Below are 24,300 nucleotides of genomic sequence, written 5' to 3'. Positions count from 1 at the left end.
AAGGATTGGCTATATTAGCAGCTCATCTCATTCTACATTAGCAGATCATCGCATCCAATAGCAGTCATTATCACCATCTCCACTTCATGCATAATAATCAGACACAGAATGACTTGATTCACCAAAAGTCCTCCAAACTCAAATCAAGATAAGAATTTGATAGTTTCTTCCATTTTGCTACATTTCCACTTATAAAAATGATGTGTTATTTTTTTAAAAATTTATTTATTTTATTACAAAGTCGGATATACAGAGAGGAGAGAGAGAGGAAGATCTTTCGTCCGATGATTCACTCCTCAAGTGAGCCGCAACGGCCGGTGCTGCGCCAATCCGAAGCCGGGAACCAGGAACCTCTTTCAGGTCTCCCACATGGGTGCAGGGTCCCAATGCATTGGGCCACCCTCGACTGCTTTCCCAGGCCACAAGCAGGGAGCTGGATGGGAAGTGGAGCTGCTGGGATTAGAACCGGCGCCCATATGGGATCCCGGGGCGTTCAAGGCAAGGAGAGGAGTTTAGCTGCTAGCCCACGCCACCGGGCCCGTGATGTGTTATTTTAAAGATTTATTTGCTTATTTGAAAGGCAGAGTTAAGAGAAACTGGGGAGAGAGCGACAGAAAGATCTTTCATCTGCTGGTTCATTCCCCAAAAGGCCACAATGGCCAATGGTGAGCTAGTCTAAAAACAGGATCCAGGAGCTTATTCCAGGTTTCCCATCTGTACAACGACTCAACTACTTGGGATCTCTTATGTTGCTTCTCCAGCCACGTTAGCAGCGAGCTGGACTGGAAGTGGGGCAGCTGACACTCAAATGGGTGCCCATGTGGGATACTGCCACAGAGGGTAGTAACTTAATCTGGTACACTACAGTGCTGGCCCTGAAAGTGGCCTAATTTTTAAAACACCTCAGAATAGGATATCTTCTAACATTTTAAAATATTAATTCAATGTTTACATTTATCATCTGCTAATATAGCCCAAACTGGTATTTATTACTACCCTAAGGGCTTTAACATGTGTCACTTCATTTGAACTCACAAGCACTACCCAAAGAAGGAGGTGTTGAAGTGGGCATTTTGGTTGGGACACCCACCTGCCATGTTGCAGTGCCTGGATTTGAATCCCAACTCTGCTCTCAATTCCAGTTTCTTGCTTATACACATCCAGCAAGGCAGCAGGTGATGGTCCAAATGATTGGGACTCACCACCCATATGGGAGACTTGGATTGGGTTCCTGGTTTCTGGCTTCCCCCTGGCTTACCACCATAGCGTCTCTGCCTTTTGGAGAGTAGACCAACAGATGGGATAGCTTTCTGTCTCTTTGCTTGGCTCCTTCAGTTAAGGAATTTTAAAGCAGGGTTAAGCATTATCTTTATATATTTATGCGCATATACATTGAAGAAATGGAGGCCTAAGGGGAACACATGCTTTATGCAAGGCTACAGAAGTCTCCATCAAGTGTGTTAGCGGAGTTGGGGGTTGGTCTTTCACTGAAGCCAATTTTACTTGTGGTTAGTTTATTGCACTGTTTGGTATTTCTGATAAGTAAGTGTTTAGGAGTATATGTGTGTGTCTGTTTTGGTGAGTGTAGAGTTCGGGTAACACTTTCTCTCTCTTCTGTAATTCGCAGTTATTTGACCGGAAAGGTTCTGCTGACTGGTAAGCAGTACTGGGAAAAGCATGGGGGAGGCAAGAGTGACATTCAACTTTTCCATTTGTTATCCACCTTAGAGTCCTCTGTCTGGACCATGCAAAACTAACCAAAACTTACTGCAAGACCCCTCATCCAAAATATGGAAGGTGTGGGAGTATTTGGAACAGTTGTTCAGTCACCAATCGGGAAGCTCACCTCCCATACGGGCCTGACTATATTTTTGGCTCCTGTGCCTCTGATTCAGTTTCCTGCTAATGGGTACCCTGAGAGACAGCAGATGACAGCTCAAGTACTCACATCCCTGCCACCCACATGAAAGAGTCCTGTTGAGTTCTGGTCTTTTTGCTTAACCTGGCCCAGCTCTGCCTCCTGAAAGCATCTAAGAAGAAAACCTGTGGATGGAGGAAAGATATCTCTGCTGTGCAAATAAGAACTAAATAAAGAAAAAAGTAAGAGAAGTGAAAGAAGTTCCTGTAGCCTAACCTCAGTCCCAGAAGGGATAGGAAGACTTAAGAGAGTCAAAAGCCAATAATATCTCACTTGGGGGCAGCGGGTAAGGCCTGCTTTGCGGCACCTCCTTGAGTACACTGGTTTACACCTTATAGGGCCTTTGTGAGTGGAAACAGTATTCCTTTCAGGCAGGAGTTCTGCGTTACTGCCTGCCCTGACCACGCAAAGTCAGTCCATCAATCCAAAATGGGTTCAGGGAAGATGTGGATGTGCTGTAGTATGCATCTGAGCGGTCTCCAGTCCCTTTGAGGAAGAGAGGGTTCTGTAATTAATCCTGACTTCCTTTACTCAATGGCCTTTCAGCCACATATGAATATATATTATTATTTTTGGCTCCCTCACTGACCCTGATATGGAATTTAAGAAAAGAGAAAAAATTTCAGAAATAGAAGGAATAACATTTGCTTGGTTTGGGAGAGTAGATACTCAATAAATATGGTTGGCTTATTGGAGATGTTTCACAAATGTGAAAGTTTTATACAAAAATATGGTCTCAATCTTCTTTCTGAACTGGAAATATCTTTTCCTATCAAAACTCAATTTAGGGACTGCAAGGAAAAAAGTAAAAGACAACTAACTTAAAGACTTTTTTCTTTAATTTTTATGAGGAATAAAGACAGACACAGCATTCAAGAGCAGTAAGAGTATGGAATGGGGGTGAGGGCAGAGTGAAAAAAAGAAATTGCTACTACCATACCTCACAGAAGTCAAGAAAAAAAAATGAATTTCCTATTAACACATTTCAGAAAGCACTTTACTCCTACCCCATCGCTGATGAGTTACATTTTTAGATAATGTGTGCAAATTTCAGTTTGACATTACCTTCTTGCTTAGTTCCTAGTTTCAATCAGCCAGTTCATTCTACAAAGAAGGTAGGAGGGGTGGAGAAGGGGAGTGTGAGTGAGTGAGTGGTTGTGTGTGTGCTGGGGGAAGGAGAGGAGGCTGGGTGAACAGGGAATTGTTCTTAAGAACCAAATAGTCAGTTAAAGCACAGGAATAGAAAATCCTCAAAATACCCAGGCCTGATTCACATCCTAGGTAAAAATCCTTTGAGGCATCTCTCTTGGGATATGAATAGTTTCCTATGGTTATCTGAGTTTGGACGCAGGGTAAGCAGGGCAGAGTTGTTTGATTTGGAAGGGAATATGAACAGAAAGATAGCCAAGAGGCAAAAGGAAACCATACATAGCTGACAGTCCTAACTACTGCCATCCTGGGGGAAAAAAACTATATTGAAAGATTTACAATGCACCTATGTGAACTCTAAATCTTCAGCTCAACTCAACCAGCAATCTATGATCATTAGAAAGGATGGGACCTGGGCCCGGCGGCGTGGCCTAGCGGCTAAAGTCCTCGCCTTGAATGCCCCGGGATCCCACATGGGCGCTGGTTCTAATCCCGGCAGCTCCACTTCCCATCCAGCTCCCTGCTTGTGGCCTGGGAAAGCAGTTGAGGACAGCCCAATGCTTTGGGACCCTGCACCCACGTGGGAGATCTGGAAGAGGTTCCTGGTTCCTGGCTTCAGATCGGCACAGCACCGGCCATTGCGACTCACTTGGGGAGTGAATCATCGGACGGAAGATTTTCCTCTCTGTCTCTCCTTCTCTTTGTATATCCGACTTTGTAATGGAAATAAATAAATCTTTAAAAAAAAAAAAAAGAAGAAAGAAAGGATGGGACCTCTTCAATCACTTTCGGAGGATGGATAAGAGTCACAATGATTACATGGTTTACTGTCTGAACTTAATATTTTGATTGTCTTCAAGTCGCCCTTAATAAACAAAACTTCTTATTCCTCTATTTTGTAACTCCCTTGGTGTGCCAAATCTTCTCCATACCTCAAAATTTTCAATTTACTTCCAACAGTATTCAACCCTCCTCCCCAAGTCAACAGATCAACCCTTTAATTTTTCTTCATGGAATATTTATAAGATGATTGCAGGGAGGTGATAAATAAAATGACAAATGCAAATATACCTGATTTTCCTCTGAGTTCAGGAGATATGCCATACTCTAGCAAACATATTTTCTATATCAGCAGTAAAACATGCTTATAAATGCTATTTTCTCTGTTCTTTCTATCACTAATAGATATTGCTCTGATGTGCATCTAGAAAAGTTCATTTAGCTAATCAATATCTTGGGGATTTTCTTGGCTCTGCCCAATTGAGGTTGGGTTTTAACTATGCTTAAGTTTAAGGAAGCATCCATTTTAATACATTACTGCAAAAAAAAAAAAAGGTGAACATAGAGAGGATGGTAATTTCGTGGAAGAAGAAAATAAGCTGAAAGTTACTCCATTTCACATCTTCTTTGTTTAGAGAAGCAGTGAACAATTCAATAAAACATATACTTTTTTGCTAGTCAACCGTATGCTATTTTTTCAAAATGAAAGATTCTGAGCTCTCTTTCTCTGTACCAGAAGTTTTTATTCAAAGTGCTTAGTTTGCAAAGAAGAAGAGTCAGTTTAATATTCTGGACGAAGCTATCAGAATTAAGGTATGAATTAGAACATTCATTATTAGATAATTTCTGGGTTCAAGTTTCAGTCTCCTACTTGTAGACTGGGAAGTTAGTTGCTTTTAAGTTCAAGTTTCATCTGTAAAATGGCAGTCCTAAGGTTTATCTAAGATTCCATCTACTGATTTCTGTAAACTGTTTAGCATATAGTAAATGCTCAATAAACATTCGTTAGTACTTTGTTTCTCCATGAGATCCCAACTTACTATTTTAATGAGCTGCTATACATAAGATACTCAGAACACACATTAAAGAACACAGGAAAAACAAATTTTGACATTATTTTTATAGGATTTTGATGGATATTATAAGAAACTATGCCAATAAAATCAATTTTGGGGTTGACTTCACACTTTAGGAGTGAATCTACAGTATTTTCTCATTGTAGGATTTTTCAGAGTGTTCCATTGCTTTTAATGGATATCTCAGAAGTGAACCTCATACAGGGTTTGAAAAGTCTTTCTGTAAGTGCAGTTTCTTTAAGGCATATGAAGAAACACAAAACAATCACAACCCTCTTGTCCTTGTTCAGCCAACAGAATGAACTCCATGTCCTGCCTGCTGGTCTGGGTGCCCTATTAGATTCTCTCCCCCCTGCTGTGGTCCATGTCCTACATCTCCCCTGCCAAGACAGACACACAAGGATATAAACACTTTCACAAATCTGAGGCAGAAGTTTCCTGATGTCACAGCATCAATACTGAGTTAGTTCCTTTATTTACAGACACAAATCCAGACACAAAGGCCAAGGAAAAGTAGTTACCTGAAGTCCATATGAATGGCTAATTTTTTGTTTCTACTTTGTTCTGGCTTTTTCACTGAGTCTGCACCTTCATTATTAATATTATTCAGTGAGACACATGTTGTATTGGAAGAAAAAATTCACGGGGAATCAGAGGTGGTGTGTAAGACATTTTTGGTTCATGGTGTGTAATAACTCTCATTGACTTTTTTGGGCATGCTTAACCTAGTTTGACAATGCAGTTTCATATTAGACTACTGCTTCCAAAAAAACATCTTCCATATCTGCCTCTGTTTTCCATGGCACCGAGGAATTAAAAATGCTGTTGTTCTTTTATGGGAATTTCAACTTTCCTGCTTTGTCTTGTTTTTCCCTCTAGCTAAATCCTAACCACATTTTCTTTCAAACCCCGGCCAATATCTGAAGCTAACACATAACTCACCTTTCTCAATCACTCTTGGCACATATAGTCTGTTCCATACACTGGTCTTTTGTAACTGAAAATGTTACAAAATTCCCCCTTATAGCTCTCTGCCATCTAAAATGGATACAATACTACTCTAAAAACTACACGGCATTAACACAAAAATACTCAGAGTAAAAATACAATTTTATGCAATAGTAGCATCAAGCAAAAATGTAATTCTATCATTGTGATGTGAATAATCATGCAACGTGGATAGACAGCTCAAGATTGTTGTCTTACACTGATTTCTTTATTTCTGGAGATTTTTCTTTGTTCTATTATCTCCCATCCTCACCTTTGTTTCATTTGGGGTGGTAGGATGGTAAAAGAAACTTACAAAAATGTAATTCAGCATCCCAGCACTGCTGGATTCAAAACATACCCTGAGCCACCAACCCTATTGAGGCTAATTCATACATTTCCTGCCCTAAAGTACTGATTATAGAGGAGCTTGGATTCCATAAAGTTATCATGATGCAGATGAAACAGAATGAAAAGTCCATAAAACAAATAAAAACATCCAAAAAGCTAAATCAGTTCTCTGTCGTTTATGGTAGTATTGTAATTTCTACCAGAGCTTAAGTATATTTACCTCAATTTTCAGGTTGCATGAATGCTAGTTACATGATCTCTCTTTTTCTCTGCAGTAGCAGAGGCTGCATGTGGGTGAAGGAGAAAAGCAAGGAATGTGGGATCCAATGCCACTGTGTACCCACAGTTGCACACAAATGCAATACAGGATACATTATATTCTCCTCATGGCACCTAGATTATTGTCTCCCAATTGGAAAAAGGAAATCTAATATCCCTGACAACATAAGTAAGAGAGATGTCCAAAAGCATTGAAAGGAAGACTTAAATTTGGATCTCCTCTGAAGAAAGACACAGAATAAGCTATTTCTCCAAAGGATGATAAATATTGTTATCTTTGTCTCCCTTTATAAACACGAGTTTCACTTAAAGTCATGATGTATTAAGTAGGTTTTTCAGGGAATAGCCAACAGCCTCCATGTAGAGGAACATGCAGTGCATTGGTTACAGGGTAGGGATTAAGCAATGACATTCACCTTATAAACAATAAAATAAAATAAAGATAAAATCATGCTTTTGGAAACTTAGGGTTAGATCTCAGCTCTATTAGTAGCTATGCTCTCTGGGGGAACTACTTAACCTCACTAAGTTTGTTTCCTGATCTAAAAAAAACAGGCTGTTCTTCATGTTGAATGAAGTAACATTTGTCCAATGCTTAGTAAACACCCAGCACAGAGTAAGTACTTGACAAGTGGTGGTAATTATCTCCTCTTGTATCATAACACATAGGAAGATCAACTTTGTTCTATGTGCTCCCAGGTGGTGGAAAATTTATTGATAACCCACATTCTGGGATGAGTGCAGTGTGCCTGTAACACAGTCAACAGAATTACTTCCTCTTAGGTATCTTTACAGAAGCAAGAACCATCTAAGGGAATCTGTTACATACACCAGGGAGTGGTTCAGGGCTAGAAAATCTTAATCTTGAATTCTTATCTCTTGTCACCTACCACCCCCAATCCTCCCACTGGATATTTAGAACTCCTTGTAAACTTCACAGGATCGGGATGCATTGAGATCTGTAGGAGGTGTTGGAGGAAAAGGGGGGACTGAGATGTTAAAAATCAGGGCAGCAAAAATACCTATGATGTAATTTACCCTGACTTCTGTACCACCAGCTGTAGCCTTTCAACTTGCGTGGTGTGAAATCTCACCTCTCCCAGCCTGTGTTATGATTTAATCCCAAACATGGGCCTCAGAGGGTCTCCCTCAAGAATAAGCCTCGCTCTTTCTCTCTCTTCCTGAAGCCCTAGCTCCCTCCTTCTCTGACTTTTAGCATACCCAATTAAACCTGAACAACTGGTGGATGGAGGAAATATGCTGCTTCTATGGAATGGTACAGCAGGGACCAGTTTCACTGTTAATTTAAAATGCTAGAATTAATTAGGTAGTGTAAATGAAGAATTTAATAAGCACTCTTTACAACCATAAGTTCTACTTTTATTAAACACTGCTACCAAATGAGGGCAAATATCCCTGGTCTCTCTATATTTCCCTGCCTCATTCACATAAGTCCTTTACAACTGTCTTTTCTGGAGGCCCGAATTAAAAAAAAAAAAAAGACCGTAGAATTATAAATTTATCCCTGAATTATGTTTCTACTTTCAATTCATAAGCTTTTTCTTTAAGCTCAGATGCTAATGTATGTCTCTGCTTGTGCTGGAGAGGGTGCTAAACAAACCAAAGTTGACAATTTTGGTTTTGTATACCAAATTAAAGGCTGTCTTCGAAGCTGTCACTCCTATTCAAATCTACTCGGTGAACTACCAAATTAGCATTCTTTCAGTAAAGGAATCTGCTTGTTTAAACATGTGTCTTTAGAAAACAAGGAACAACACCATGAATCAGAACTTCTCAAAAGTCTCACTAAAATTCTAGGGGATCTCTTCTGAAAAGGTGATTAATAACACTCATGAATATAGTTGGTAGAGTCCCTATTTAGGTAAGGCTATGCCAAAAATATGCTTTCCTATACATGAGTGGGAGGAAAAAAATCATATGGTTAACTGTTTTTAATTTGGTTTGAATTATCATCCTATTATGTAAAGATTATTCAGGAGTCTAAATGCCAGCTTTCTGGAAGTAAGGCAATTCATAGATGATCCAGTGCTCTAGGACAAGATCAATAAAGTCAGCTAGCATTGGGAGACCTTGATACAATCTTTTTGAGTTCTGGACATTCTCCTTCATGCATACTGGCTGTATCTATAATAGTAATGTCTTCCATTTACTGAGAAACCACTATATGCTAAGCATTGTGCTAGGCACTACATGTCTTGTTTCTCATTTAGTCTACATAAGATCTTTGACATTTAAGTATTAAGCTCCAATTTTATAGATAAACAAATTAGGTTTGGAGGGTTATGTGACTTATGTTTTGGAAAGTAGCACTGTCATTTTACATTTATGATTCTGTAAAGTAATTTATAAGGGAAAATTTGCATTTAAGTTATGGGACTAGGAGAATATATATATTTAAATATGCACATGTACACTGTATTCTTTATTTTAAAAGTTAAGATTATGCATCTCCTTATTTTAAGCACAGAATTTCCTTTTTATATATATAAGCATGTACAAATACAACATAAATAAATAAAAATACATATGTAAATTAAGACCAATTGTCCACCAATTAAACTTCCCAGAGAAAAGAAAACACAAATCAGCACCTAAAACTGTCACATATGGGGCTGCTGTTATGCCACTGTGATTATGCCCTTGTGATTCCAGCATCCCATACTGGAGTGCTGCTCTGAGTCCCACCTGCTCTGTTTTCCATCCAGTTTCCTACTTACTGATGTACCTGGGAAGGCAGTGCAAGACTGCTGATGTGCCTGGGGCCCAGCCATCCAGGAGCAAGACTCAAAGAGTTCAGGGACCCTGGCTTCAACCTGGTCATTCTGGCCATTTGGGAGTGAACTAGCAGAAGAAAGATTGATGTGTATGTATGTGTGTGTGTGTGTGTGTGAGAGAGAGAGAGAGAGAGAGAGAGAGACTGCTCTTTGAATAAATCAATCTTCAAAACTAAAGTACTCAAAGTTGAACATGAAGATTGCAGATGCGGAGTATCAGACAGTAGCAGTCTCACTGACATCATTATGTAAGCCAGTATGCTTTTTTCTTTTTTTTTGAAAAAAATTTACTCAAGGGTCAGCATTACAGCATAGTGAGTTGGGCTACACCTACACTGCCAGCATTCACATGGTCACTTGTTCAAGTCCCAGCTGCTCCACTTCAGATCTAGCTCCCTGTTAGTGTGCTTGGGAGAGCAAGGGAAGAGAGCCCAAGTGCTTGGACCCCTGCATCATGTGGGAGTTCTAACTGAAGTTCCTAGCTCCTGACTTCAGTCTGACTCAGCCCTAGCCATCAGTAGACCTCTCAAGTCTCTCCCTCAGTCTGTAACTCTGCTTTCCAAATAAATGAAATAATTTGATAATTTTTATTAAATTATTGCAGAGAGATAAGAAGAGTCAAGGAGGAGACATTGCCCGTCTACTAGGTCACTTCTCAAATGGCCACAACATGCAGGATTGGACCAGGCCAAAGTCAGAAACCAGGAACCAGGAGCCTCATCCAGATCTCCCACCTGTGTGACTGGGGATGAAGCAATTAGGCCATCTTTTGCTGCTTTAGCAGGGAAATGGATCAAAAACTGAACAGCTGGGACTTGAACCAGCACCCACACAAGATGCAGATATTGCAGGCTGGGGATTTACTGCAGGTGATGGCCTCTTTTTTTCCCAAAGAAAATATTTTTGAGGTGGACATTTGGTGGTGCAGCCTAAGTCATCATTTGGGAAACCTGCACTTCAAATTGGAATACTTGTTTGAGTTCTGGCTACTCCGTTTCTGAGCCACCTTCCTACTAATGAGCATGCTCAGGGAGCAAATGCCCTACGACCTGGATAGAGACTCAGATTGAGTTCTGGATTCCTGGTTTCCACCTGGCCCATCCCTGACTATTCTGGCCGTTTAGAGAGTAAACCAGTGGATGGAAGCTTCCCTCTATCTTTCTCTATCTTTGTCCCATTCTTAATTTTTCTGCCTTTAATTAAAATAAAAATAAATATATTAAAAAAAATAACTATTCTCAACTCAGTACGATTACATGAAAACCTTTCAAGAGTTATCACACTGGCATCTGGCAAACATTAGGTCCCCAGTCAGCAATTCTAAATTACAAAAAACTATGTATAATCCAAAACTCTCAAGTATTTAAGTTACATAGGGCAGTGTTTTACTTTCAGTTAAACTGTCTTTGAATTTCTAAAAAAAAAAAAAAGGAAAAGAAAGAAAAAAATCTCCAAAACAAGGAGTTAAATAAATCAAATACCTCAAATGCAGATATTGACTGAGTATTTCCCTATTACTGCAGGATAGCTCATTTCAGAATCTCCTGCTATCTTCAGGTCATATCTCTCCACAGGAGCAATGGCCAATTGTGTCACCCTTCCACTTGTTCACCTTGGTCCCCTTTAATACAACTGTCCCAGAAACACAAAAGGCATTGGATACACAGGAACGAAGTGCTTGAGAGCAGATGAATAAATGAATAAAATCTAGTGTGGTAAATAGGGAGGGCAGGAGACAGAATCCAGAATTAAAGAACAAAAGGATGAAATTGAAGTCATACCATTTTAAGTTTAAGAGATTCCAGAATTTTCATCTGGTTCCCTCTCCCTCCAATCACAGTATTGCTTTGTATGATCTACAGATGGTGTGTGTAGTGTGAATTTATGACTGTACTTTCACATTACCCTTGCATGCAGGAAACATGACACAGAAACTCAGATGCACATGAGTTTCTGCTAAGGTCTCTGCAACTCAGGACCAATTGAGCTGCAAATCTCAGGACTAGAATTCTGAATAAGAGCATACCTGTTATTTTGTCTCTCACAAGCTTGCAGGATTCTATTTCTCCAATGCTCCCAAAAAGACTTCTGAATTCCTCTTGGGTCATGTTCTGGGGCAAATAGTTGACAATAAGATTAGTTTTGCTGTCATCTGTGGCTGCCCCGGTTTGCATGGGAGAAGGACAGTTTCTGTTGTTGCTGGAGGGTCCATTGCTTGTATTGGATGTTGGGCCATTTGACACCTGAGGCTCCATGGTGCTAATTATCTAAAGAAAAAAAAAACAGTGTAAAGCTTTCTGAAATCTCAAAAAGTTAAAATCTCTTTAAAATTTTCATTTTATTTCCAGAAAAGAAAGAGAACAAGAAAAAGCAAGATGGAACAAAAGAGACTGGGTTGTGAATACAGCCAATTTAGAAGCATGTTTTTAACCAAAATGTTAAACTCCCCTTGCTATTTTTAGACCAACCCATAGATTTTGAACAGATTAGAATGCAGTAGGAACTCTCCCATTATTTTGTTAATGAAAAGCTAATTCCTGTTTTCATTACACAATCACTCTCAGAAATGTATACTTAAGCCACACCAAATTATAATTAAAATGTAAAGTAATAATCATGATTAAAATTATAGTTCCATTAAAGCTGAAAAAGCTAAATATAGAGGGTTACATTCACAAGATCAAACACAGTACCTGTTTATTAACTATCTCATAAAGCAAAATGACATTAAATTATGTGGATCTGTCCATGTGGGAAGGGCTTAGATTTCACTGATGTTTTAACACGGATCAAACTTCAGATTTCATAAGTACATGCTAGAGGAGCTGCAAAGTCATGTAATGATTCTTTCATCCAGCCACTCTCACTGTTTCTCCCAGACTTCTAATAAAATAAGAAATCTGAAGCAAGTTTCCTCTGGATCTGCTTGTTAGGTCCAGCCCAGTCCAAGGGCTGTCCTCTTATACATTACTCACAAAGGATTCTTGCTGGTTTAAATATTTAATTAAACATATTTCCTCAGATGTGTGAATTGTTCCAGCTGGCATCTACGGGAATCAAGAAATGAGTAAGAGTGCCTATCCTTAGGGGACATAGAGTCTCTAGAAGACACAGGTAAACTTTTCCTGAGTGGGGATGCAGGAGAGAAGCAATTGCTTCTGCTTATAGGATAGAGGGATTCAGGGGGAAATACTCAGAAGATGATTCTAGAATAAGATTTTAGATGGAAAAAAATAGGTATAATCTTGTAGACTCAGGTCATGATGACACCCTGTATGGGATGACAAGCACAGCAACACAAAAGTGCAGAGCCAGAAGGCACAAGGGAGAATCAAATCTAGCTCAACACTCTCCTGTTTGGGATGCAGTTCAGAGATGCCCAGTGTTGACTTTGTCATCCCAAGAAAATGGGGCAGATTCTAGGTCCATACTCAGACTTCCTGGGCCCAAATATAGCCTTTTAGTTTTGACTTTCCATTCTATTGAATTATTATCTCTTACTTAGCCATCATAATGCAACTTCTGTTTCCTCTGAAATGATTAGAAGTTTGTTGGGAATGAAATCATGATCTGCCACTACTTTGTGACCTTCACAGAAACGGAGCCTAAGTTTTCTTCAACTGGAAAATGGGTAATGACACTTTTTTTCTGCAAAGCAGTAAGAAGCAGTGGCACAGTGCATGCAAACACTACAACAGTGGTAGAAAAATTGCCCTCCTCACTGAGAGTTTCTAATATCATCCACCACCTGAGGTGATTTCTTCTACTGACTCCTCACAAGATGGTACATTCCAATAATCTCTGTATTTCGTAATAGGCCTAGAAGACATACTATAACTGATAGTTTCGATCACTGTTACCATTTGATTGCTTGAATAATTTTTGGTGAGCATTTTTACTGACTACACCATACATGTAATAAGGTATGTAAATCTCAATGGGACATTCCAAAGAATGTTTACAAAATAAACACAATCCACACCTGGGAAAATGCCTTGCAGATCATGATACAGGATGCGACTAGCACCACAGAAGCCTTGCTTCCATCCCAAAGTCTGTCATTTTTGCATCACCCCCCACCAAGGCAACCCCATTTTGACTTCTAATTTATAGATTTATGTTTAATCTGCTTTTGAGCTTTATATGCATGTAATTCTATAACAGATTCTTTTGTGACTTTTCATTCATGTCTGGGGCATCTGTGTTGTTACCTGTAGCAGTAGTCGTCTTCCAGAGCCATAGAGAAATAGCTGTATACAAATGGCATGTCTTCTTAACTGCTGATGAACATTTGAACTGTTTCTAGTTTTGAACTGGTATGGATAATGTTTCTATGTGCACTACATACATGTCTTTTGGTGCATATGTGCACACATTTCTGTTGAGAATATTCCTAAGATTTTGCTTTTATGGAGTCACACACTATACATATGCTCAGTCTTAGTAGAGACAGCCATACCTCCATACCCATGGGTTCTGTTTCTGTGAAGTCAATTGCCCATGGATTAAAAATATTCAAGAAAAATCTGCATCTCTACTAAACACAGGTATTTTATTGTAGTAAGTATTTATATAGCATTTGCATTGTATTAGGCATTATAAATAGCCTAGAAAGGAGTTAAAGTATAGAGGAGGAGGTGCACACATTATATGCAGATACTCTTCCATTCTGTAGAATGGACTTGCCCATCTCCTGTTGTTGGTGTTTGCAAATGGGGTGACTCTGAAACCACACTTTGTGGATAGCAAGTAATAACTGTATTGACAGGAGTTTTACAAAGTGGTTGTATCAATTTACATTCCTATCAGTAGAATATGAAAGTTCCAGATGCTCTACATTCTCATTAATATCCAGAGGCTGATTCGATTTCGCATTCTTCTCTCTTAAGCAGGTAGTTGTAGTAAAAGAGAAATAAATTTCTGAGTCAAGACATACTTAACTAGACACAGTTAACAGGGGCTGACATTGTGGCACAGTGAATTATAAGCTACTTCCTGCAACGCTAGTATCCCGCATGTGTACAGTTCAAGTCCTGACTGTTCCTTTTTTGATCCAGTTATCTGCTAACATGCCTTGGAAAGCAGTGGAAAATGGTGTGAGTGTCTGGATCCCTTCCTGCCATCATGTGGAAACCGGCATAATGGTCCAAGATCCTGGCATTGGCCTCAGTCTTGACCACTGCAGTCATCTGGGCAGTGAATTAGCAGATGGAAGATATCTTTCTCTCACTCAACTCTTGCTCTCTTGCTCTCTCTGTTTTTCAAATAAATAAATCATTTTTCTTTTAAAGACATAGTTGATCAGAATTCTAGTTTTATCATTTATTAGATGTGTGACTTCAACAAGTTATTTTAACAGTCTAAATTTTAGTTTTCATTTCTATAAGACTAGAATAAAGCCTGCAATGAAGGATTATCTCCAGAATGAGAGATCATATATATTACGAAACATCATGCTAGGCCCCACAATGCCCCACATAGATGAATTTTACTCTAATTTCCTCTTGTGATGGACACAAATGGAAATTAACTCCATTTAACATTAAGTCTCAAAAGGAGCCAAAGGAACTATAAAGCAGATTGATAAAGTTGGGGAACTCAAAGATGTGTATTCATCATGTAATTGTTTTAAGTGGTTTCAATTGTTATATTCCCAGAACTTTATTCTTGGCTTCAGGTCAGATGAAGAATTCTAGAGGACTGGGGCTGGTTGTGAGGCTCTGTGTGTGTGTATGTATACAAAAATGTTTCTGAGAAGAATCCAAGATAATGTTCTCCTCAGACAGAAAGGAACTACTTAGCAAAGCCTATTCCACTGCTCTGCCCTTAAGGCAAAGGTCCAGGAAAAGAATCAGAAAGAAGGAGACTTAGGGGAGGGGTCAGCTGATGGAACTGATACTACAGGGCATCAGCATAATAGCATAATGCCTGGCCAGCAGGCAGCTCTCTGCTCTGCCATGCTGTCAGGTCTTCTGGATCTGTGCATGCCTCCCTCTTCTATGTTCTCTCCTAAACTCACTAAATCATGGATCTAGGCAACAAGCACAACTCATAAGTAATTTAAAAATCAAAATTAAGCCATTTCAGGAGACCTGACTTGCAAAACCCCAGAGTTACCCGACTATTACATTTTGACTTATTGGTTTACATGACTTAAGAACAATCCCACAATCTATAGAACCCCTTCTCAGCTTCCCATTTCTCAGGTGATCCTTCTTAGTACCCGCTCCCCCATACTCAGAAATTATCTTGCATCAACACAGATTATTTTTGGTATTATTGACAGGGTAAGCAGAAGTATGTAAGTCACATTTAAGCATGCAGCAATTCTGTGGAATCAAAACGGTTTAGTCAGGTTCCTCCCCACTGTACCCCCACGCCTCTGCCACTGGATCTTCGCCTTACAGACATATAGTAAAAGCCAGAACTTATCCACATGACTATCTCATAGATCCACCTGTTTCTGAAAGGTCCAGAAAATATTAAGGCTATAGCAAAGCAATTTCAGTTACACCAATCAGATTTCTGGCTGCTTATCTCTTGCATGAATTTCCTAGTTCATACTGAATCCTGGAGTTGAGCCCAGTCAGTCAGATAACTTTAACTGGGCCCAAATTTTTAAAAAGGAGTCATGAGATGCCATGCTTTCGACTGAGGAGACACCTCTGCTGACCACTGCCTGTACATCATGCCAAATATTATGTTCTACTAATACAGATCTCAGTTTGCTCTGCACAACCACTATGCAGCTATCCTTTTTGTGTATCCAGAAAGAACTGATGAAAATGTACATGTATGCACACACCGAATTTTCTAAATAAAAATGTACAGTCTGAAAGCTGAGAAACATTTGTGAATATGTATTAATATCTATCACATAATAAGAACCCCCACTGGTCTTAATAATATACTTCCAGGATGCAACACAAGCTATAAAAAGCAGTAAGAAATGCAAAATGTCAGAAACAAACCTGACATATGAACAAACCAAGAGGATTTTGAATTACCACCTAGAAAATAAGAGAAGTTTCTAAGATGAAAAGGTGTTGAATACATGAATATGTACCATAGCACATAGCATTTTAAGGCTATGCAATAGATTTTAAAGAGAGGACACCTGTGCTCTCTAGGTGGGAAACAGAACAGAGGCAGAGAATGTGTGTGTTGGTAGGAAGTACATCCTCCAAGAAGCACAGAACTGGCTTGGGAAAATCTGAACAGTTCTTCCCCAGGCTAATGCCTTTGATATTCTAACAGTACAATTTTCATTGCAAATAAATACATAAGTTACTCAAGTGTGCATATGTACTTCAATCAAACATTCTGTGTGGGTCTCCCAGCCAGCTTTGCAGGTGACCAGGTTCCAAACCCCTGACTTGCCCTCCTTTACTCTTCTGAAAGGCAATTAAAAACAGAATTACAGTCAGCAGCCAGGATGGAACATTGAGGAGGTTCAGTTGACTTCAAACTCTAATGGCTGTACAAAGCACTACATTAAATCTTTTATGCTCTGTGATATATTTTAAGAAACATTATACAGGCAAAAATTCCAGGGATAAACTATCAGAGCAGTGCACAATAACAGAGACACTCAAATCCTGTCATTGTGAATGTCAATGGTTTGAATGACTAATTACTCACACTCAATGCATTAACCTCACCCCTCCCATCACTCCTTTTCTGCAAAAATATCCAACAAAAGCAAAGGAAAAGCCTCTGATGTGCAGCTGCCAGATCGTCACCAGAATCTTTTATCTTTACAGAGAGGAGGTAAAGAGAGAAGACTAGGCCAGCCTCTTCCTCACTGTAGTTCTGAAACACAAAAAGCCAATCTTCTCTTTCATGGCAGTCCAGAGCCCTTACAGCCCCTCAAAGCACTTGTAGTTCTACTTCCTTGGTTTACCAGGTTATCAACACATTTTAAAAGGGGATTATCTTACTGATGGCCAGATCTGGGTATGTTGAATGAACAGAAATGGAGCCCCAGCCAAAGTGTCAGGAGTTAGATTAGGCCCTGGATACGTAAGAACTAATAGTAAACCCTTACTGAATCATAGTAGGGATGCATAACAAATATCAGAGAACATTAGGGACCACAGGGTCCAAATCCATAATTTTACTGACAAGGAAGCTGATGACTAGAAAGGGGAAATGACTTGCCCAAGATTACATAGCTTGTTAGAGGTAGAGAACAGACTGAAGCTCAAGTCTACAGACCACCTTACGTCTGTACTCCTTGAGTGGCAGGGGTTCAAGTACTTGGTCATCATCTGCCGCTTTCCCAGGTGCATCTGCAGGGATCGGGATCAGAAACAGAGGAGCTGGGACTCAAACCAGTGCTCTGATATGGGATGACTATGTCATAGGCAATAGTTTGAGCCGTTGCTACAACACAACAGCAGGCCACCACTTACATATTCTGAAGACAATGCAATGAAGGGTGTTCTGGTGTTAACTGAAGATTAAAGTTCTGTTTGGAATGTCTGAATCTCATTTTGAAGTTCTGGTTTGAGTCTGCTTCCAATCCATCTCTGTGTTAGTGCACTTGGGAAGTAGCAGATGATGGTTCAAGTATTTGGGTCCATATAATCAACATTGGAAACCTGCATGGAGTACTGCTCCACCCTGGCCTAGCTCCAGCTGTTGAAAGCATTTCATCAAGAGGGAGCCAGTGGATGAAAGATCTTTCTTTCCTCTGCTATTGAAATAAGCAAAATCTTTAAAGGAAAGAAAATACAGGCATGACCATTTGGATAATGATTTAGTTCTTTGGCATGTGGGGTGAAGGTGGCTATATAATAAAAACAAAACACATTCACTTCTATATCTTGCTGAATACTGCATTTTAGAGCTCTCTCTCTCTCTCTCTCTCTCTCTCACACACACACACACAAAACCAAAAACAGGAAACTGAAATCTGAGGTTCATGAATTTATCACAGAAACTGTATCTATTTTGGTTATTTCTTTATCTCCTGCATGAAGAACAAGGCTTGACAATAACGTATGTTCTGCATAAAGGACTGTGGAATGAATGAAAGCACTCACAGGTCTCTAGCTCCCTGGGCCCCTCAAATGACCTTGTGAAGTACACACCAATAAAGGACTAACATTATCCTCATTTTACATAGAACAAGAGGTAACAACCAATTACTGAGCACCTACTATATGCCAGGCATGAATTTAAATATTATTTCAAGGGCAGTTTTGTTTTTGGATCTTTTTTTATTATGGCAAGATGTATACAAGATTTACTGTCTTAACCATCTCTAAATGTACAATCCGGTAGTATTACATTCATCTGTAACGTTGTGCAACTGTCATTATCATCCATTTCCAGAATTCTTTTCATCTTGGAAATCTGCAACTGTGTACCCAGGAAGCAACAAATTTCTATCCTCTACTTCACCCAGTCATTGTAGTCACCATTCTGCTTTCTGTCACTGTGTCAAATTCATTTAAGAAGGCAGGCTGAGCCTTTGGCTGGCATGAACTCAGAAAATCTACTGAAAGCCTTGGCCCTTTCTTCCTCATAAATCTATGGCAGGCTAATTTTTAGATCTGATTTTGTATGGCCTCTGAATTATGTTGTCAATATTGACACAGTGCTGAGCAGAAAAAAGGTTCTCAATCCCTGGGCTAGAATGACATTTGTTTTTATTGACAGCAAATTTTAGAATTCTGCCTCAACACTCTCCTCCACTGATTTGGTCTGCACTCAATTCCATACCAAGGTGGGTGAGAACTATTAGTGAAGCGAGTTGGCAACATACATTGCCTATCACTGGCATGGGCCTTCTGCACACTCATTTCGGCCCCATTTAAGGAGTCATTAGGAGAGAGGGAGAGCAGAATCTGGCAGCTCAGGAAAGCCTTTGCCTTTCTTGGTTTAAGAAGGGAATAACAGAGGTACCTGCCCACACAAAACTGCCAGGAAATGTAAATGAGATCATTTATGAGACTCTCAGCTCTATTCCTGCCATGCGAAGCCCTACACAGACATTATTGAATACTATGGTTAATATTAATGGAGAAGAGGGAGAACAATAAAAACCAACACCTAAGAATCTAGTTTTGAAGTTAGAAAAGCTAAAGAGACACAATATAATCAAAAGAAATATCTTTCCATCCTTCACAAACCACAACACATATTTCTCTGCTTTCAGAATTCATTAATCAAATTATTTGAAAAGTATTTATTTTAGAGACAGAGACACACACACACGCAGAGAGAGAGAGAGAGAGAGAGAGAGAGAGAGAGAGAGAGAATGAATACTGGTTCCTTTCCCAAATGGTTGCAACAGCCAGGACTGACCCAGGACAAAGCCCAGGAGCCCAGAGCTCTACCTGGGTTTCCACATGTGTGGCAGGGACCCAAGTACTTCAGCCATCTTCTGTTGCCTTCCAGACACTTTAGCGGGAAGCTAAATCAGAAGCAGAGTTCTCAGGACTCACACCAGCACTCTGATATGGGATGTAGTGTCGTAAGCAGTGCCTTAACCTATTGTGTCACACCACCCCTGGTTCAGGGCCCTTCTACACCATGGAAGAGTGACCTCACAGCTCAATACATGCAACAGCATCATGAGGAAAGAACTAAAAAAGGTCACAAGAACATTTTTCTTTTATCCCCCTTCTATTTTGAGCTCTCTCTATAGGATGGTACTCCCAGCAACCAGAAAGATGTTAAAAGGAATGTACCAATGACAAATATGTCTCAGGTGTGAACATCTGAGATCCACATATGCATTTTATTAAGTATCTTAACACTCATTTAAAGGTGTTCCCTTTGACTGCATTGGAAGGACTTTTGAAAATTTATGTATAAAGGCTAACCCTTACGTAATAGAACAAGCACTCCGAGGAGCTTGAAGAATAATGTTTACCAAGGGCAGTCACTGAATTGAACCATTAAAGAAATAGATTTAAATTATTCATGAGAACAAAAATAAAAGTCCTAATTCTCTTTGTAAGCATTTCCCACTTAACCCTTATAAAATTCTGACACGCAGTGTGTTGGAGTCTGGTGAAGTGGCCTAGACTACTCCATCTCACTCGCTATCCAAAAACCTGAAAAACAAATCCCTAAGTTAGAAAATTACACAGCAGGCTCAGTATTCCTGAAGACAGACATTATTTTTAGAAATAATTATTCACTGCATTATGTGTTTTTCACTCCTGGAAAGATAATAAAGTTTCCTTGCAATCCCCCAATTTCATATTTCTTTAAAATTTCTGTCACCAGTTTATAAAACCCATACTTCCTCTGTTTTCAAGAGGCTTTAATTTGCTTCAGACACTTCAAGCTAATATATGTGTATATATTATAAAGTTAATATATAGTATTTTTTCTAGAAGCAATACTTTCTTGTTTCTGTTTCAGTTGCAATGGAGACAAGTGTTACTACTAATGGGGCCCAGGAGGCACAGCTGGGACTGACCGTCTCTTTACTCTGGGACAAGAGAAGCTGGGGTATCTCCTTTCCATCTAGTTAGCAGGTGATGATTCACAAAGATACCTAGACCAGGGAATTCTGGCTGAATACTGCACTCATGACATCTAACTATTTGTACCAAGTGTTTGTAGAGTCAATGGGAAGGTAACTAGAAAACTAAAGAAAAAATATTTAATTCCAACTGGGGAAAACATACTGACAACACCTTTGGCCAGACACAAATAACCTGGAAGACCTATTTACTCTAAGAAACTGTCGTAATACATTCTTAGCACATCCTTAAAATAAGTACATTCAATTTAACAGAGGTTTATTGAGTGCTATTATAGGCCTAGGCATTGTTCTAGGAATTGGGGAAACAAAATAATTTGGTTTCTGCTATACAAGGTTCAAACTGAGAGGGCGGCAGAACATGGCAGCTAAAGAAAAAATTGAAATCAATGGCATACACCCTCTTCTCTAAGCAACTTCCCTCCTGAGATTCCCTAATGACTTCCCCTCTTCACTAAAAGCACGTACACTGAATACACTCAGAGCAATCCTGTGCAGTTCCAATACTGAACTGGCAGTGCTGTTCTTGGTCTAAATGTCCATGTCCTAAACAAACGGCCACTTGTAACAGTGAGGTAAGTTCAAGGCATCCCTCCTTTGAAACAGTATCTTCTCCACTGCCGAGGAACACGAGGCCTGCCCACAGTATTCTCAGCAGAGGTATTCAGGATTTAAAAGAAAAAAAAAAAAAAAAGAATCAACAGCCGCTGGAGAGAACCGGAGGTATTAATACTTAAAATAGAAGGGCCTGAATGGATGTGAAAAGCAGAATCAAAATTTAATTTCTCTTAGACATTATTCTCAAATTCACAGAGACTCAGCTTCTTAATGTTCCCCAGACACATCACACACATTTCTTCACTTAAATAAGATACTGGCCTCCTTGATGTCTTACTGTGTTTCTCTGAGCTTCAGTCAGGCTCTAAGATGATTTTCCTGGTGTGTCCATCCTGACGCAATTGTGGTAAAACTCCTGGTGATTTGATTTGAACAGACTTTTACAGCAAACTCTCCAGAACGGAGGGACAGTCTGATCATTAGGTTCATTTACAAACATGGTAGAACCTTTCTTTCATCCCCCACAGTTCTTTTTTTTGTACAAAGGTTAATAAGTAAATAAAATTCAAACTTAAAATATGTTTCATTTATTAAAGCAGTATTTGAAAAAGACAAATGTTTTCATTTTAATATAAACACAATTTTGTGGGCAAGCTTAGGCTTCCGACAAAAAAATATTAGTTCTAATAAAAAATTTCATGGGAAAATAGTTCATTCCCACCCTCCTCCTGAAGCCCCTCTGAATTCAGAATGTTTTATATGGACAAAATAACCAAGACAACTAATGATAAACTATGTGTAATTGTTGGGATAGGAATCAGTTCTGATTGTAAATATGTCATCTTTATCTTCTATACAGACTATTTAATGAATCTTTGGAAAAACTGCCTACAGACTGGTTAAGTAGGATTTACCTTCTAATTATATGCATAAATGATAGTATATTGTGCAATACTGTGTGTGTCTATATATATATATATATATATATATATATGAAATGCCTGGCTAGTGGCCCAGAGTGTGAGTAAACTTATCAAGAGTTATCTGTAAAAGAAATAAATTATTCTGAATATGTAAGTAAGATGATTCTTCAAAAAGCTAATGGAAAATACATATTATGAAAACAAAATGAATGCATGGGTTTCAAAAATCTTTGGCACTAAAATGAGCTTGTCATTTAATTCTGTTTACCATAAACTTTTTGAAGTATCTTCTTATATCATGATCTAAAGCATTAAGTTTACATTTTTGAACCTGTTTTATATACATTTACGTAAACCTTTCAGAGATTTCCATAGAAACACATTTAAAAAAATTTAATCTTATTATGTTACAGTTTCATAGGCTCTGGGATTTCCCTTCCCCTCTCCTCAAATCTTCTCGCCCCCCAACGACTTTCCCCATATCATTACAGTAACATAGTCCTTCACAAACAGTTCTTGGTCTGTCATTCTGCTATTTAAGTGCATCTTGACATTGTAGGTATCGACAATGGCAGAGTCCAGCATCCTACTGTCAAGAAATATTTAACAGTTTTATTGGAAGTCCATCTTTGATTTGGAAGTAAGATGAAATACAATTTATTTTGAAAAATGTTCTTCCCCTAGCAAGGGTGAGGATAAAGAAGAGTGAAGAGGAGTAGAAAGAGTTGGCATCTGGAAAAATCTATAGAGTAACCTCTTTTTACAGAGGAATTACATATTGCCAACGTTCTTCAATTGTAGAATTCAAAAGATAGAGATTATTTAGGTTTTTGGAAGCTAAAGACACTGAGTAAAATAAAATGGTTCTCAGAATGACAATGTGTGGAGGTACTTCAAAAAATAGTGAAAATATGGATTAACAAACTGGATGCATGCATCTCAAAACTTTTTTTTGCAACAAATAAGTTTAATTTTATTTTTCCAGACACGTTCAGAATTGCACTCATATTTAAAGTAGTCATGGTAAATTACACAATTCACGCAGCTTCACATTGGGAGACATTCTTATAGGTTAGTTTTGAACTTAAAAAATTACTTTGGCACAACTGAAATTTTATTATCAATTTTTCCCTTCACTGCATTTTTTGTTTTGTTTTCCATTATATTGCTTTGTAGGTATAGGCATAGGGCTTCCCCATATCTCCCTATATTCCAACTCCCTTTTTCCTCCCTCCCCATTTTCCTCTGTATTTTACAATAGCATGGTCCTACAACCCTTGGCTTCATTTCTTTCCTTTAAAAAAAAAAGATTTATTTTTATTGCAAAGTCAGATATACAGAGATGAGGAGAGACAGAAAATAAAATCTTCTGTCCATTGACTGACTCCCCAAGTGGCTGCAACGACCAGAGCTAAGTCAACCCAAAGCCAGGAGCGAAGAGCCTCCTCCAGGTCTCCCACATAGATGCAGGGTCCCAAGACTTTGGGCCATCCTTGACTGTTTTCCCAGGCCACAGGCAGGGAGCTGGATGGGAACTGGGGCTGCTGGAGTTAGAACCGGCACCCATATGGGATCCTGGTGCATGCAAGGTGAAGACTTTAGCTGCTAGGCTACTACTCTGGGTTGGCTGCATTTCTTTCTTTCTTTCTTATTTATTTATTATTATTATTATCATTTTATGATACAGTTCCATAGGCCCTGGGATTTCTTTTACTCTCTTCTCAAGTCCCTTCCCCCGCACCCCACTAAGTTTCCCTGTATTATTACTATAGTATAGTTCTTCACACAGTCATATGTCTGTCATTGCAGGCATGGACAATGGCAGAGAGTCCAGCATCCTATTGTCAAGATAGTTAACAGTTTCATTGGGAGTCCATTTTTGATCTGGAAGTAGGGATGCATTGTATTCTCACATCCGGATATGACTGTCTCCATTACACAGTTACTGTACATCCCCTTAAATGAAAAGTCACAATAT

The 24,300-nt window shown here is 39.1% G+C and overlaps 1 protein-coding gene across 5 annotated transcripts in view; it reads right to left on the bottom strand.

Moving 5' to 3' along the window:
• ELAVL4 (ELAV like RNA binding protein 4) overlaps nt 1-24,300 on the bottom strand; it is a 148,196-nt gene that overhangs the window by 42,297 nt on the left and 81,599 nt on the right. For all 5 annotated transcript variants that reach the window (XM_036494424.2, XM_036494425.2, XM_012928039.2 and 2 more), the window contains exon 2: nt 11,362-11,602. In XM_036494424.2, coding sequence (XP_036350317.2) covers nt 11,362-11,602 — 241 coding nt within the window. The remainder of the gene's footprint in view (nt 1-11,361; nt 11,603-24,300) is intronic.

Source organism: Ochotona princeps, chromosome 2, assembly GCF_030435755.1.
Source record: "Ochotona princeps isolate mOchPri1 chromosome 2, mOchPri1.hap1, whole genome shotgun sequence".
In the NCBI taxonomy this organism is placed as follows: domain Eukaryota; kingdom Metazoa; phylum Chordata; class Mammalia; order Lagomorpha; family Ochotonidae; genus Ochotona; species Ochotona princeps.
The sequence above is the reverse complement of the archived record's forward strand: the minus strand, read 5'-3'. Positions and strand labels throughout refer to the sequence as shown.